The 16,909-nt window shown below is 35.1% G+C and overlaps 3 protein-coding genes across 6 annotated transcripts; 2 read left to right on the forward strand and 1 right to left on the reverse strand.

Moving 5' to 3' along the window:
- The first annotated feature begins 3,107 nt into the window (after positions 1–3,107).
- On the forward strand, positions 3,108–5,232 carry LOC110646170 (pentatricopeptide repeat-containing protein At2g30780). 3 transcript variants are annotated; one of them, XM_058145783.1, is made up of 3 exons: positions 3,108–3,432; positions 3,804–3,929; positions 4,029–5,232. In XM_058145783.1, exons 1-3 carry the CDS (start codon positions 3,184–3,186, stop codon positions 4,794–4,796), a joined length of 1,143 nt encoding a protein of 380 aa, XP_058001766.1. In that variant the 5' UTR covers positions 3,108–3,183; the 3' UTR covers positions 4,797–5,232. The 3 variants fall into 3 exon arrangements, with proteins under 3 accessions (XP_058001766.1, XP_021655217.2, XP_021655218.2); XM_021799526.2 differs by adding an exon at positions 3,588–3,607 and having other exon boundaries at positions 3,291–3,432; positions 3,804–5,232; XM_021799525.2 differs by having other exon boundaries at positions 3,804–5,232.
- LOC110646169 (proline-rich receptor-like protein kinase PERK1) lies at positions 5,081–8,999 on the forward strand. 2 transcript variants are annotated; one of them, XR_009148282.1, is made up of 9 exons: positions 5,081–5,215; positions 5,321–6,714; positions 6,837–7,280; positions 7,389–7,475; positions 7,575–7,645; positions 7,738–7,823; positions 8,056–8,202; positions 8,323–8,532; positions 8,642–8,999. XR_009148282.1 is itself a non-coding variant. In XM_058145782.1 (8 exons), the coding sequence occupies exons 1-8, from the start codon at positions 6,198–6,200 to the stop codon at positions 8,882–8,884; spliced, it is 1,755 nt and encodes a 584-aa protein (XP_058001765.1). In that variant the 5' UTR covers positions 5,380–6,197; the 3' UTR covers positions 8,885–8,999. The 2 variants fall into 2 exon arrangements, 1 of the variants encoding a protein (XP_058001765.1); XM_058145782.1 differs by lacking the exon at positions 5,081–5,215 and having other exon boundaries at positions 5,380–6,714; positions 8,056–8,207; positions 8,378–8,532.
- Positions 9,000–9,500: 501 nt separating this feature from the next.
- On the reverse strand, positions 9,501–13,648 carry LOC110646171 (uncharacterized). Its single transcript, XM_021799527.2, has 3 exons — positions 13,190–13,648; positions 10,511–10,611; positions 9,501–10,120 (listed from the first exon to the last, which is right to left on the reverse strand). Exons 1-3 carry the CDS (start codon positions 13,337–13,339, stop codon positions 9,712–9,714), a joined length of 660 nt encoding a protein of 219 aa, XP_021655219.2. The 5' UTR covers positions 13,340–13,648; the 3' UTR covers positions 9,501–9,711.
- Between the last annotated feature and the right edge of the window lie 3,261 nt (positions 13,649–16,909).

A 16,909-nucleotide genomic window follows, 5' to 3' on the forward strand; every position in this document is an offset into this window, starting at 1 on the left:
TTACTCTTTCTTGGTTCAACATTAGAATTTTCTTGATTTTGAAAATGAGGAGTAAAAGAACTAAAATGATTAAAAATATTTTTTAAAATATTTTGACCCCCACTATTTCTTGAATTAAAAGGAAATTTATTTTCCTGAAATATAGCATCTCCAGACTCAAAGATTACTTATTTTCAATATCTAGAAATCTAAAGGAAGCACAATTTGAAGTATATCTAAGAAAAACACAAGTGGCAACTCTAACTCCCAATTTGGGTCTTTTGGGATCTAGTAATCTAACATAAGCTAGACAACCCCAGACTCTTAAATATCCCAAATTTGACTTTTACCCTCTCCAAAACTCAAATAGAGTTAATTTAGTTTTTTTTTTTTTTTTTGTGGCATATAATTCAATACATGACATATAATTAGTATAGCTTCAACCCAAAGATTGGAGGGAGCTCCAACATCAACCATAATAGCATTAGTCAATTCAGTAAGTGTTACACCACTAGAAGCAGGTGAATATGGAGCAGTAGTCTCATGAATAATTCCTAAGGATTGAACAAACGAGTTAAATCGAATGGATTCACACTCGCGACCTCTATCACTTCTAATTCTTTTTATTTTTCTATTGAATTTATTTTTTTAGGTCGTGGAGATAATTTTTGAACATATCGAGTGCATCACTTTTATTTTTCTATACGTAAATATATTTAGAATAATCATCTATGAAAGTGATAATATATCTATTTCCTCTATGAGTTAGCAATCCTTCAAATTCACAAATATTAATGTGAATCAAGTCAAGTAATTTAGTACTTCTATAAACACTTTTATGAGGTCTTTTAGTGATCTTAGCTTTACTACATAGTTCACATTTTTCAAATTCATTTTTTAACTTCGAAATTAGTCCCAAATTGCTCATTATACCAACATATCTACTATTTATATGACATAAACAAGCATGCCAAAAGTTCATATAAGAGAGCAAGTAAACAAAATTTGCATATGCTTTATTATTTTAAACATTTAATTTGAACATACCATCACTAGTATAGCATTCCTTTCTTGGTGATTATGTACTGATCAGATTCTATAATCTATTTGAATCTAGCCTTATCCAAAGAAAACTTAACATTATATTTTTTTCTCATCGAAGGAGTATGAAGAACATCCTTCCAGAGGTGAATTTTAATTCAACCTTTCCACTCCTCCAAAGAATCACCAAGCGTGATGGTCTTTCGTTTCTCATAGGGAATATATAACTTGAACCAATTTTTATCATGATAGACATGCCTATTGGCACTGGAGTCTGCCCAACATCCGTTTGTACTTTCTATAAAAATGCTTATCGATTTCCTACAATGCGCGTGCGCGCACACACATGCACACACGGATTTCTGTAGATGTTAGCCTGAATGTTCTAATTACTGAAGTTGTCTGCATTGCTCAAGGGTGGTGGGATTGGGACTTGTGAATAGGATATGAAGATATCTCAAGTAATTTTGCAATCATATGTGGGAAAAATTATGCCATCCCCAACTCTGCATTTATAACTGCCCTAACAGACTTATATTACATATTTCTAATAGATCACACATTAAGTTTGTTGCAGGAGCATTCTATAAATCCTCAAGGAGCTGCAGCATTGACAAAACCTCAAGCCCTTCTCCGTCACATGCAGTCCCATTCCATTCAATGCATTGCATCAGGTGGTCAATCACCCAATTTCAAGTTTTTCTTCTTTGCTCAAAAATCAGAAGAATCATCAAACTATCTTGTAGAGTGTAGAATCAACACATCATCAGCTAAAGCACAGATAACAATCAAAGCCGATGATCAGAATACATCCCAGGAGTTCTCAACTTTGTTCCAATCAGCCTTGTCCAAGTTTGGTATTCCATGAGAACCCATGTAATATTTAACTTGGGTTCCCAGCAGAAAATAGGTTTTCTTTTTTTTATTCTAGTTGCCTTGCTTAGAAAGAATGGAAATCGAAAAGTGAAATAAAAGAAAAGAGAGAGAAATCTATTAGTGTTTAGCTGTAGATGAGTGTATCATAAGACTTCAATGAGGAATTTTCATTACTGTTACTCCCTACTTCTTTATGAGGATGTTATTGTTGCTTAATTTCGACACCAATTTGTTCATTTCTGCTACAACTGATCTCAAGTAGTTGCATACATCATTGTTGTTGTTGCTTGATCGGTCTGTCTTCTTGTAACTTGTGTGACAAGTGTGTAGAGGGTGAAATATTGATAATTTGATGGAGATATTTTTTTTTTCCTTCTTGGAATTACTGTGAAGATATATATATATATTTTAAAATTTTATGAGATATTTTGTTTGCAAAAAGTTGTAATATCATTTTAAATTTAATTATTCAATGATACATAAATCTCTAGTTGTGAATCTAGCTGGTGTATGTATAATTTATCTCAAATAAAAAGCAAAGTTTAAATATCAGAATGAAAGAGTTTTGGTAAAGGGGTATAACTTTTATTGGTCTAATGAGAAATAAATTATTAGTGATAATATTTTTCAAAAATTTGTAAATGATAAACTTGATAGATAAAAAATAAAAATTCAATGAAATCATGTAAAATGAAATCAATTTAATTAGTAAAACATTAATTTAGAGTTTAATGGGTAAAAACTTGATTATATATGCAAATCAGCCAACAGTTTACATTTGTGAGATTTTATTTTATTTTAGAAAAAAATAATTATTTAATTTTTTTTATTTTAATTAAATTAATTATTTAATTCTTTTATTTTACAAATATATTAATTAGTCTTTTTATTTTTATTTCATATAATTTTTAGTGTATTTTATTATTTTAATTATTAGTGTGAATCTGTGTTTTGACAAATACAATTATATAATCTTTATTTTTTAAACTTTGAATTATGTAATTCCTATAGAAGTAATTTTTGATAAGAAGCTTGAAGGAATGGGAATTCCAACAATGACAATTTCAACATGAAAATTCAAGCAAGTAATATGTTATTAATTATTTTGTTAAATTAAATAATTAATTTTTTTAGAATAAAAAATTAAATAGTAATTTCCTTTTATTTTATTTTGGGCCTTTGAATGGAGACATTGGTTAAACCGTTTTCGAAAAATGGAATTAAACACAATTTAATTAGCAGCAGCAGCGAAGCCTTGAGGCCGCCTGAGCCTTAGTAAAGGAAAATATGGCAATGGTAATGAGGGTATTTTCAGTGGGTTTAAGGTCTCAATCTTTGATCGTCCCTTACAAATTACAACGCTCCTTTTTCTGCAACTCTTCTAATCCTCTGCTTGTCAAGTTGCTTCGTCTACCGATCTCCCAAATCAAATCTACTCTTGATTCTCAACACCCTTTTACTCTCAATAGTTTCGAATTTTCTTGGAATACCCTCGTTACCAATCTTTCATCTTCCTCGCCTGAGAAAGCTCGATTGGTAAGTACTTTTCATGTCTTTTATATCTTTCTCTGCTCATTCTTTTTCCTTACTTCCTCTTGCGGCTGTTTGTTTCCTGGAAAATCGAGTCTGAAATAGTTATCATCAAACAGAAATAATGGGAATTCATTTTTCTTGATTTGTATGTGTTTCAGGTGTTTTGATGGATCATCTGGTGAACTTTTCTCTACTGGGTGTTTCATTTTTCTTTTGCTGAAAGCTTATAATGATTACTATTTCTAAGAATTATTTTTAGGATATTAATCTCCATTTTTTTAGCTTTATTGGCATTTGGCAAACAGAAGAGAGTGTAAAAGTTAAGTTAGGTTGTGCTCAATTGCTCATAAAAACATTGTTGGTTGATTGCTCAGGTTTTAGAGTGGAGATTGGAGAGAAAGGATGATGAGATTGACCATAATCAGTACTCCGATCTAATATCACTCTGTGCAAATATTCAAAATGTTTCACTTGCATTGCGGCTTTTTACTTCCATGGAGGCTAGTGGAATCAAACCCAGTGCTACTGATTTCAATTCCCTTATACATGCTTGCTTGTCCTCAACAAGTACTGTGATAACTGCTCTTAGTTTGTTTCAGATAATGGAGAACTCTGAGGGATATAAACCTAATTCTCAGACTTATGATACTTTTGTATTGGGGTTTTCACATTTAAGAGATGTTGATAAAATGCAAGCATGGTTTGCAGCAAAAAAGGCTGCTGGGTTCCCTGCAAATCTACAGAACTATGAATCTGTCATTTTTGCTTTTGTTAGGACAAAAGATTTTGATAGTGCTGATAGATTTTATGAAGAAATGATATCAGTGGGAGTTATGCCTAGTGTGTGCATATTGGAATATGTGCTTGAAGGGCTTTGCAAACGCAGAAAGTGTGACCGTGTTAGAGATTTTTTGAATTTTTTGCTGGAATGCAAGTTTGAGATTTCAGGGAATATGATTGAGAAGATTGTGGAATTGTATTATGAACTTGGGAAAGTGGACGAAATGGAGAAGCTACTTGAAACTTTAATGGAGTTAAATCAAGTAGGTGAAGCTTTGTTGCGGTTGCACTGTGGACTTATAAGATTGTACGCCAAACTGGATAGATTGGATGATGTTGAATACTCTGTGGGGAGGATGATGAGTCAAGAGATGATATTTAGGAGCCCAGATGATGTTGAGAAGGTAATTTCATCGTACTTCAGCAAGGAAGCTTATGACAGACTAGACTTGTTTATGGAACATATTAAGGGTTATTATAAGCTCACAAGGTCGACTTATGATTTATTAGTTGCTGGGTATCGAAGGGCTGGGTTGACAGAGAAATTGGATTTGATAGTGAAGGATATGAAATTGGCTGGATTTTAGTTTCTTCAATTCAGTTGCTACCAAGCTATATGCTTAAATAGTTGTGTTACCTTGGAAGGATAATACTGGCACAATTGAGCCAACCTCTTTACTTGGGAATGAAGTCTGAAGGTGGTTGAATTTGGAAACAGTGAACATTTACAAGCATTGATTAAGGATATGCTGCAAGCATATGAAAGCAGCACATCGATTGACAGGAATTCCTCAAGTAGAGGGGAGGAATCATCTTCTTAGTCAAAATAGAATGAGGGGATATGATCTACTTGAGAAACCTTAACGCCAGCAAGTCAATGGATTGAGTTTATCTAACCACCATAGTTTGGTTTTCACTGAGCCATGGAATCAAGGATTATCAGAAGATTTTTAAGATCTGTAAAAGCTTTTCATTGAGGATTTGTGCTTGTGCAGATTACTTAATGGTATTGTTTATTTTATCTGTTTCAGTTGAAGTTAATTGATAAAATTTTCTCCTCGGTTCCTGTCTATGGAAGACATTAAAACCCTGATTATTTCACTTATCTTAGGGGTATGTTTACGGTTGACAAGATCCAAGCAAACGACAATGTTCACCACATCAGTAGAAAGAATACCACATCAGTAGAAAGAATAACAGATGAGCACATGCTTCGAAGCTCATATTTGATGAAAATATGTTATACTTTCCAATGCCCACTCATAATCCGAAATATCAAAATTTTAAGCTATGGTTTTCTTGTCAATTTTTTTTTAATAATAAAATTTTAATAATAAACAATTTCTAGTAAATTTTTACTCGTCTTTTTGGTGAGTATTTGGCCTGTGATTAAGGACAGAGGATTGTTGCAGTGTTAGTTTAGTTTAACAGCTTATTCATGCGAGCAAGGGTTTTAGAGGGGCACAGATACTGCCATAAAAAACATGCAAAATCCACCAGTCATATGGTCACAGAAGCTGCCTGAGGAACTCTATGAAGAAGCCACATTGTTTATTATTTTCGACAGTAGTGGTTCTATTAGTGGCTTGGAGGATCACTGATTGTCATAGGATCGAATGCAACTATGAATTGCACCAACAAAAATGAGGGTGAGTTAGATCTACAAGTGTATGCACACTCAAAAGCAACGCTTAAATAAGCCCTTTCAGGATAATATTCAATAATGCCTTATGCACCATCGGGATCACAAGCAGTTTTATGGTCATTGCCACCCTCACCACGGTCGCTGCCACCGGCGGTACACAGTGCCAACCCACCATCACCATTGTCTCGAATAACACCATTTGCATCGTCACTATCTCCATACACCACTCCTGTTGGGGCTGCCCCGCCACCTGCAAATTTAGTACCCCCAGTTGCCATGCCACACACTGAAATTTCCAGAACCTGCATTTGCTCCTATTATATCAGTTGCTGCTCCAACACCCATGTCCACATCCACTCATACAGTTCATGTGAAGCCTCGAAGACGGTCAGTTACTTCTCCTCCACCTCCTGCAGCATCTCCGTCACACCCATCAACTTCTTTGCCACCTTTATCAACTCCATTAACGCCAAAAGCTACAACACCAGGACCTTTGCCAACAGCACAAGCACCTTCTCCTCCGCCTTCAGTCAGGTCTAGACCACCAACCAATGTGCTCCCGCCAGCCAGGCCTAATCTCCGTCCACCCTCAGCGTTCCCACTGTTGCCTCCTACAGCACCCTCTTCTTCCGTGAAATCTCCACCGCTTTTGTCATTGCCATTTAAAAATGGAAGTCTGCCAGTGAGCTCAAAACAATCTCATTTATCAATGGGACTTAAGGATGGATGTGTCATTGGTGGAGTTTTTCTATTGCTTGTTCTCGTACTCATTTGCATTTGCAACAAATATAGGAGAGGAACAAAGGATTCCACCCCAGATGCAGAGCACTACCATAGAACTGCCAGCTTGGAACCAAAAGGTAACAATTACTGATGTTCCTCTGATCATGAAAGAATTTTAAAAGCTGAAAGTATTTGTTGCATTTGCTCAACATAAATCTGATCTGCTAACATGGTTTCTCCTCTTGTTTGGCATTGTTAGATAACTCTGCAAGTGTTCAGCTGGTTGAGACCTTTTCTCAGCCACCTCCTTCAATCGGCAGTAGAGGTTCTCTGTCCATGAACTCGGTGCTTGAATATCCATTGCTAATTAATAACCCTTGTTTTGCATCGGGATCAAGTGGAAGTTTCACATACGATGAACTAGTAGCAGCCACAGAAGGGTTCTCAGAGACCAACCTTATTGGAGAAGGTGGTTTTGGATATGTTCATAAAGGATACCTTCGTGGTGGCCAAGAAGTTGCAGTTAAACAGCTAAAGGATGGAAGCAGGCAGGGGGATCGCGAATTTCAAGCAGAGATTGAGATAATCAGTAGGGTACATCTTATACATCTTGTTTCAGTGATTGGGTACTGCATAGCTGGGACTAAGAGATTGATTGTTTATGAGTTTGTTCCAAACAACACCTTGGAATTCCATTTACATGGTATTGTTATCTATTCTAGTAATAATTCTTCATTGTAGTTTTGTGATAGATGTTGCTGCAACATTCTTTTTCTTTAGCAACATTTAGGAAAAGAATAATGTTTGGCAGGAATTGGGCAACCTGTTTTGGAGTGGGCAACTAGATTGAAAATTGCTATTGGTTCAGCAAAAGGACTAGCATATCTCCATGAGGATTGTGAGTATTCTCAGATTTCTACGTGCTTTCCTTAGTTGTAAGATCTTGGCTCTAGAGGATGCTTACTTCCCCTAAAATTGAAAAATGCATTGCAATCAGGCAACCCGACAATTGTTCACTGTGACATCAAGGCAGCTAATATTCTTCTTGATCATAAATTTGAGGCAAAGGTACTAGTTGCTGCACCAATTTTGTCATTGCAATGATTCATGAAGTAGCTATAAGTCTGCTCACAAGGTTCAAACCAACCTTTTAATTTCAGGTTTCTGACTTTGGACTTGCCAAAAGTTTTTCTGATACTAGGTCTATAATTAGTCACACTTGCACCCAAGTGGTGGGAACTTTTGGGTAAGATCATATTTCATTGATTATTACAGTGCCAAATCTTGTACTTTCTCACACCTAGTTGTCTAGTAATGAATTCCAAGTTATTTTAGTTTTAATGCAGGAACAAGAAGATAATTAACTTATTGTTATAACTCCAAATTTTCCACTTCATGATCTTCATAGACGGTGATAGCTGATAGCCTCAACGAATCCTAGATATTCCTTTATTAAAACGTGCTTACTTTGCTTTTAGGTACTTGGCACCAGAGTATGCATCAAGTGCCAGAGTAACAGAGAAATTAGATGTGTATTCATATGGTATCATGCTTCTAGAGCTCATTACTGGACGTCCACCTATCAGTGACATTAACTCTGTAAAAAGAGAAGCACTGGATTCCTGGGACAGTCTCTTTCTTCATCTACTTTTGAATCTCCTATCTATGATCAACATGGCCATTACTGTATATAGGGAACCCTGTTCCTCCTTTGTTCTAACGAGATGGATGATATTGGTGTTTTAGGCTAGGCCCTTGCTCAACCAATCTTTAGAATATGGCAATCTCAGAGATGTTGTTGATCCACGATTTATGGCAATTTCAGAGATGTTTTTGATCCACGATTAGAGAACAATTATAATACCAGTGAGATGGCCAGCATGGTTGCTTGTGCTGTTGCTTGTGCTGCTGCTTGTGTGCGCCATTCATCATGGCTTCGACCGAGAATGAGCCAGGTAACTCTTTCTTTTACTTTCTTTAGCCAAATCCTACTGGATTCTTTCCTTGTGATGAACGCCAAAAGATTAAGACAGAAATATTACAAACTTATTTCAAATCAAGCAGATAGTTCGTGCTCTAGAAGGAGATATTTCTGCAATGGATCTCTATGAAGGAACAAGGCCTGGACATAGCACCTTCTATGGTTCTGCCAGTTCTTTTTATGATAACTTTCAATACAAGCAAGACATAAAGAAACACAACATGGAACTAGCCACTTGGCGGCATGGCGCCAGTGCGTACAGTGGAACCACCAGTGAGTATGGTCTTAACCCATCTAGCTCAAGTAGTGATACTGGCAGCAGATAAACTGCCCCATAGATGCGCAACCACTACGAAGACAATGATAATGCTTGGGTTTTAGAGTAACCTTTGACGACCAATTACCCTTTCTGTCATCTGATATAGTTCAGTTTCCTTTTTATGTACACGGCTTATTGAATTGATTATTATGTGATCAGCTACCCCCACCACCCACCACCCACCCCCCACATATCCCTTCTAGTTCTTTTTGGTTTTCAATTCTCTTAAAGTTCATAAGCGATCAAAGTTCTAAGTTAAAAAAGTCAACTCAAAATCTGGGCGTTCAGCGTTTGCAACAGATTATATAACAATTCCACTCAGGTTGTTTTCACTTCCAGCAGTTGTCAATTAGGATTAGCATACATAAAATTACTTGTACAATTATAAGCTTCTACCCTACCATCAAGCTCTGAACCGCTTCAAGATGCATCCAGTTCTATTTTGCAGCAGAACATATTTACATCCAATTTGCTTTTGATCACCAGTCAGGTGAGGAAGATACCTGCAGTGGGTGACCTTATTGCTGAGTTCATACACAGCCTCAGTCACGAGTACATTCTTCAGTACTGCTTCATTTGACATTAGAGAAACAATTGGTGACACAGATTTGCACCAGTGAGACTTCATTTTAATAAGCAATCATATTTTCTAACATATTTTTCATGTATTGTTTACATTTAAGACTCCAAAGTTAGGGAAGCCTGAAGGAAGGCATACAAAACCCCATCTGATGTTTTTATACAATACCTAGTAAGAAAAAAAAATTGAAATGCTATCTTCATCCAACAGGGGATTGAGAACAATAAATGAATGCTTCCAAGGGATAGCATGAGTCATCTACCTTGACCTGTTTTGTCCTTCAAAGGCCGAAAAGATTTGAACCATTGCTTCCAAGGAGCATCTTCTTGTTGCTCAATCCATGACAAGAAACAACTATCCAACAAACAAAAGAAGTTGACATATAACAACTGATATCTCACCGGTACAAATCTGAAATTTGCAGCTTGAACAACTGGCCATACGCCTCCTTCCAAAATCAGAGCTGGGAGATAATCCCTCTTCAGGTCTTCCTTTATTTGAGGAACACTCTTTCCAGTAGAAAAACCCATATATGTGAAAAATATAAGTAAATCCAGTGGCCCAAACAGGAAACCATCAATTGCTACTTTAGTAGTAACAAATCGAAAGGAATTTGGACGCAGTAGAAGTCGAAACCTTAAAAATTGGTCTAACCCTTCATACCTAAGAATGATGAACGAGAAACAAATGAGTGAAATATATTTTATACACAACACCAGCAAAGTTCAACCCTCCACCCATTGGTATGATGCTCCATAAATTAAAAATCTCTTATCAGAGCCTTAGGATCGACGACTTTGAGAAGAATACTTTCAGTTCTCTTTTTCCCTTTTCACTTTTGACTAATGAATTGCATGCTTAATAGTCTTCACAAGTGCAAGGTACCCACTAAAATTGGAGATACCTGAACCTGTATCGTATATACTACCTGAATCTATCCTCTATACAAGTATTATATCTTAAACTCAAACCTATCCTAATAAGATTTAGTCAGGGTCAAGAACTCTAAAAAATCCACACAAATGTGCTAAAGAAAGCAAGAGGAGAACTCACCAGAAGTGGCCGACTGGTCCAACAAATCCAAATCCAAACAAGCTTGTGGTTGCTACTCGTTTCCAATTGATCTTTAATCCTTTTTCTTTGTCTTGTAACTCCTGCCATTTGAATAGAGACCAATCAAACATAATAAGCCGGTCAACGATAAAGTATCAGACCAAATAACATGACATAAAGGAGAGAAAATGAGTTGACATATCTGTATTTCCAATTTTCCATACTATTATGAAGATAATTAGAAATGGGAAGGCATTAGGCCTAAATACTAAAATTATAAACTTTATGGACTGCAATCTCTTTGTTTTTAATTTTTCTTTTTCATTTTTAGCTCAGCAACAATTTTAGAGCCACTGGCATCTAAGAAGTCCCCTTCACCATATTACATCATACAACGATCACATTCAGTTCAGGATAAACCTACAAATGGTTGTGGGGGATAAGCTTCAGTATCTTTATGTTTGATCAACACACATATCAAGAATTTTTTGAGAAAGGGAAAAATTGAAATTATCATAGGAGGAAAAAAATTGAAATTATCATAGGATGTAATTGCGATAAGTTCAATCTTCTATAAGAACGAGTCTAAAGACACTATTATCAAAGGCGCGCCTCAGGCACAAGGCGCACTAGGCATAGCTCCAGGCGCTTCGGGACAGGCAAAGCGCACCACCTCACAGAGGCACACCGAGGAGCACCAAGGCGCGCCCCAATGATTCAAGGCGCTAGATATGTATAAGCTAGGGTTTTTTTTTTTTTAAGGCTTATCTAGACCAGCAGCCAGTAAAAAAAAAAGAAGAAGAAGAAGAAGAAGAAGAAGAAGAGGAGGAGGAGGGAAGGGAGAGATCAAACAAACCTGGTATGTATATTTTAATTTTACTGTTTTCTTATTGTTTTCTTCTTCTTCTCCTCTCTCTCTCTCTCTCTCTCTCTCTCTCTCTCTTCCTCTGTTTCTTGTGCTGCATTTTTTTCTTCTTGTGTCTTTTTTTTTTTCGCTGCCAATGCTATGCTCTCTCTCTCTCTCTCTCTCTCTCTCTCTCCCTTTCCTAAGCTGCACTCTCTTTTTCTGCTTCTTTTTTTTTTTGGGGAGGGGGGTGGGGGCCTGCCATGCTCTCTCTCTCTCTCACTCTCTCTTTTCTGCACTGTTCCTGCACTGTTTCTGCACTGCACTTTCTTCTTCTACATCTTTTTTTTTTGTTGAGGCTGCCATGCTCTCTCTCTCTCTCTCTCTCTCTCATGCACTGTTCCTGCACTGCAGGGGCTGCCATGATGATGAAGATATTGATTTGGAAAATGAGTATGAGGAAGATAGTGAAGATGATGAAGAGGATTTTGATATTTCTATTGATGTGGATTGAACATTTAGTAGTTTACTAATTTATTAAACTTTAACTTTTAGTAGTATTTTAGTGTTTTTAACTTTTAGTAGTTTATTTTTACCTCTTTTGGATTATAAACTTATTATTACTTGCATATTTATTAGTTATTATTATGTACTTTTATGTTACTTGAGGTGTGATAGCATAATTATAATTTTTTTAATTTTTAATATTTTTTTTTATATTTGTGCCTTGGCTCGCTCAGGCCTGCGCCTTGCGCCTTGCGCCTTGCACCTAGGCTCCAAGACCCCTTGGTGCTTTGGTGCGCCTTGAGCCTTTGATAACTATGTCTAACAATCTTTAGAACAAATACTTGTGTCAAGATCCGTGCACTCATTGTTTCAATTTTGATCTAGCGTGAATCCCATTATAAATAAATTTAAAGACTACTAAGCTTGTTCTTAATTCTCATACAAAATCGAGGTTATATTAGCTGCCTGCACCATTTTCATATTGTGTATGTTCCACAACCACAAACTGCTAAACCTGAAGTGGACATAACCAACAATGTTGGTCCTACATACATGACAAGTATACAAAAGAGTAGCTCTAAAAGCTGAAAGAAAGCATTATAAAACTAGTAAAAATCACATCATTTTTAAAACAGAGCGACCTGGTGAAGGAGCAAACTACAACAGCAAGATGAATATAGATTGAATAAACACAAAAAATTTTCAGTTCATAATTAATTATTTCAACTCATTTGTGCATTGAACCATTTCTTTCCTTTAACAAACATCATCAAATACATCAGAACAAATTTAAGAGCATGTACTAGAATAGAAACCTAGTGCTAAAGACAATTCTTTCCATCATCAATGAAGACAAGTTAGATGCCTATTCCTGGAGCAGTAGCGAAGAAATTTATAGCTGGAAGGATTTGGAGATTTATTATTTGATGATGATTAGTGAAAAGACACACTAAGTGCTACTGATCACCACATATCAAAAACTAAGATTTTATTCAATCCAAGAAAGTATACAAGAAATTTATATGTCAAAAACAAGAAGAAAATGCCAAACCAAAACATTTTCAATGATCAGAAAGAGACTTCCCAATTGCTCCACTAATGAACAACATCAAGCAGATAAAGAAATAAATAGAAAATTTCTGACAGATATCCCTTTGTTCAAACAACCAAGATAAATCATATTGCCATGAACAATTTTTTGTTTCTTTTTTTAGGAAAAGAAAGTAACACCCATTTGCCTACGCCAGGGACAATATCAAAAAAGGATGATTAAGATCTCAGCATTGAATTGGAATTCGAATCAAAGTGATGGGTAAGCTGATTCGTACCTTTTGACATTGCTTCTTCTTGGCAGTGTATTTGGTGATGGACTGGGCACCTATATCGCCAAAACCCCAAATAAAGCCTGAGCTAATCACCTGCGTCTTAACTGGATGCACCGCCAAGCAATTCTGGTACCATTTCCACAGCTTTAACATGTCACCAGTATATAATTTAAAAAGCTAGAAAAGAGAGATTCTAGATGCAGAAAAGGAATCTAGACAAGGGATTCATCTTGGATTCTTGGTGAAGGGAGGAACATTTAGAAAGGTGTATTTTTTTTTTCTTTTTAATCCAATCTTTAATTAAGTACCCTGTTTGAGAGTTTTTCGTTTCAATCCCATGGCTTCCGGGAACTCTTTTTCCCAGGAAAGACTTATTTTCCGGGAACTTCGTCTTCGGGACGGAAAAGAAGGACCAGTTCTTGGCAAGAAGTATCGTTTTGGTGGACCTTGGAAAATTGTTACGTTATTTTTATATTTTTATAGCTTTTGATATTCGGTTCAAAACTGAGAATCAATAAAATTAAATTAATTTAATTATTATATTTAAAAAATTAAATTAAATTAAATTATTTTATTTTAATTCAATTCGATTAAAATGTTTAATTTTTAAGTTTGAATAAATTTTTTGCTTTAGATTTAATTTTTATTTTATTTTATTTAATTTTAATATTAATTTAAATTTAATAATTATTAATTAATAAAATTAAATTATTTATATATATAAAATTACATATAATTTATAAATTTTTTATAAAATTAAATTAATTTAAAAATTAATAAAATAATTTAATTTAATTTAATTTAATTCACTCAATTTTTTTTAAATTAAATCAAATTAAAATAATTAAAATTTAAAAAATATAAAATCAAATAAAATTAAATTATTTTAAAAATTAAATTAAATTATCAAATTAAAATAACTCAATTAGAATTATTTTGTTTAATCCAAATAGTACTCCTCTTATACTTTCTCCTTTTAATTTACACGAAGAGTGACGTAGCCTAGGCGCTGGCCCTGATAAATTGGACCTGAGAAGTCAGTTTAAGGCATGGAACTTGAAACTAGCCCAAATTTGTTAAATAGAAAATTCATAGATTATTCATAGATTATTTACAATTTAATTTCTCAGATATAATAAGCCAAACATTCAAATTAGCACTCAATGTGTTCTCAATAATTAATTGAACTTTTAAACAAAGTTTGGAGTAAATTGAATTTTCGAAGTTTTTAAAGGAAACATATAGAAATCAAAATTATTGAAAATCATGCAATTGTTAAATCCTCACAATTTCTTCTTTCTTCATTAAATCTGATAGAACTTTCTGATCTTTCTAGTTCTTCTTCTTCTCTTCGTGGATGCTAATATTTCTTCAATATTCGTATACCAAAACGCTTTATCTCTTTATGGTTCTTTATTATCTTAATCACCAACACCAAACCCAACTCTTGGGACTTACTAGAAAGTTGTGTTGCTTCCATTCTTGTTTATTTAGATACGGTAGAGGTATGCAAAGTAGCAAGGTTGAAAAGAGCATTTCATCTTAAAAAAAAAAGCACATTTCATGGAGCTTCTTGGGCTAATTTTGTATGGGAATCTAAATTTCCTACAAATTATATTTATCTTCTTCAAAGAGTTCTTGGAGATGATTTGTCAAGAAAGATTAGTAGGAGAGAGATTTACACCAGGATGTGTAGAACTAACACTTTTGATGGTGGTACCAAGGTATGCGTTCCCACCAAGGTACGCGTTCCTTAGTCCTTTTGCTTGTTGTTTGCTTCGATGGTTAAAAGTGACAGATAATTGAGCATCTAACAAGAAGCAAGAAAATTTGCGTTTAAACTTATCCAGTATCATTAATAAAGTTCATATAATTAAAATTTGTTTGGCTGCAAGGTATGTGATTTTGGTTGTCTTCTTAAATGTTTAGCTTTGTATATTGGTTTGTTGCTTTATGTTCCAAATTAAAGTTGAATATATATGGGGTTGTTAATATTGGTTTTCGGAGTATAAACAACTGATTGTGTTTTCATGTTATCAACTTTGGTTTTGCCCTTTATGTTGTATTGGCTTTATACAGTTAGTGTTTGAACTTCTTACCTTCGGCATTATTTTCTTACAAAGATGTTTAATTGTGCTTATTGTCAATGCTTTCTATTTTTCTAATGACTTTGTTCTTCAAACTTCATGAACATTGATGAATGTGATGTGTGATTAAACATAATTTCATTTGCTAAATGAAATCTTAAAGAAGCATGGAGTAGAGGGAGAAGGAGAATTGGGCCAATCACAATTCTTCTTTCATTCTTTTATGGACCCTTTAACAATTTGATCTGCTTAGAAGTAGAGTAGGTTGTCACGACCCGATCCTATGAGCTGGATTGGCACTAGGGCTTGGACCGGTATAAAGCCCTCGAGACCCGTAGTAAGCCTCACTGTTCCCAAACCCATAACCAGGACAAAAATCAAAACCCAACATGTAGACAGAGATAAAATAAAATACTATAAATTTACTTAGACTAATTAAAACCCAATTTCTATCAAAAAATAAAAACTAGGAGAGTTCAGCTCAATCCTGATACCTATCATGAACAAACTATTTAATATCATAATTTTTTTTATTAATTAATACAATATATATATATATATATATATATATATATATATATATATATATATATATATATATATATATATATAAGACACCATATTTTATCCGGACCAATAAGAAATATGTATAATTGCGTTGTTATTCTCATTTTTACTTTCCTTATAATTTTTTTTTCAATTGTTTTTTTTACATGTTGATTTTATTTTCAATTTTACATGTTAATTCTATTACCCCGGTTTGATTAAAGTTATTGAAATTCCCTTTCATGTATAATCTGATTTTAATATCTTTTTTAGATTTAAAATTTAAGTTTAGAAAAAAGAAGTAAATAAAATTATTTCTTAGAATATTCTTGGTTATAAAAAAATCAACGTTATTATTTCAAGGGGAAAATATACACTCATTTAGCATGATCCAAACCTACCTGAGCATCATGTCACACCCTTCTGAAGAGTTCTAAGGCCGATCTCTACGTGAGAGCTAGGAGCAGGCTAAACTCTATGGCCGACCTCTGTGAGCAAGCTAGAAAGCGGGTCGATTTCTACGGGAGAGCCAGGAGCAGGCTAAACTCTATGGCCGATCTCTATGGGAGAGCTAGGAAGCAGGCCAATCTCTATGGGCTGAGCTCTATAGCCAATCTCTATGGGCGAGCTAGGAAGCGGGCCGATCTCTATGGGAGAGCCAGGAGCAGGCTAAACTCTATGGCTATACTCTATGATCGATCTTTATGGGCGAGCTAGGAAGCAGCCGATCTCTACAGGAGAGCCAAGAGCAGGCTAAACTCTATGGCTAAACTCTATGGCCGATCTCTATGAGCAAGCTAGGAAGCGGGGCGATCTCTATGGGAGCCAGGGGCAGGCTAAACTTTATGGCTGAACTCTATGGCCGATCTCTATGGGCAAGCTAGGAAGCGGGCTGATCTCTATGGGAGAGTTAGGAGCAAGCTAAACTCTATGGCCGAACTTTATGGTCGATCTTTGTGAGCAAGCTAGGAAGCGGGCCGATCTTTATAGGAGAGCCAGGAGCAAGCTAAACTCTATGGCCGATCTCTATGAGCAAGTTAGGAAGCATACCAATCTTTATGGGCCAAGCTCTATGGCCGATCTCTATGAG

This window comes from Hevea brasiliensis, chromosome 4 (genome assembly GCF_030052815.1).
Source record: "Hevea brasiliensis isolate MT/VB/25A 57/8 chromosome 4, ASM3005281v1, whole genome shotgun sequence".
NCBI lineage: Eukaryota > Viridiplantae > Streptophyta > Magnoliopsida > Malpighiales > Euphorbiaceae > Hevea > Hevea brasiliensis.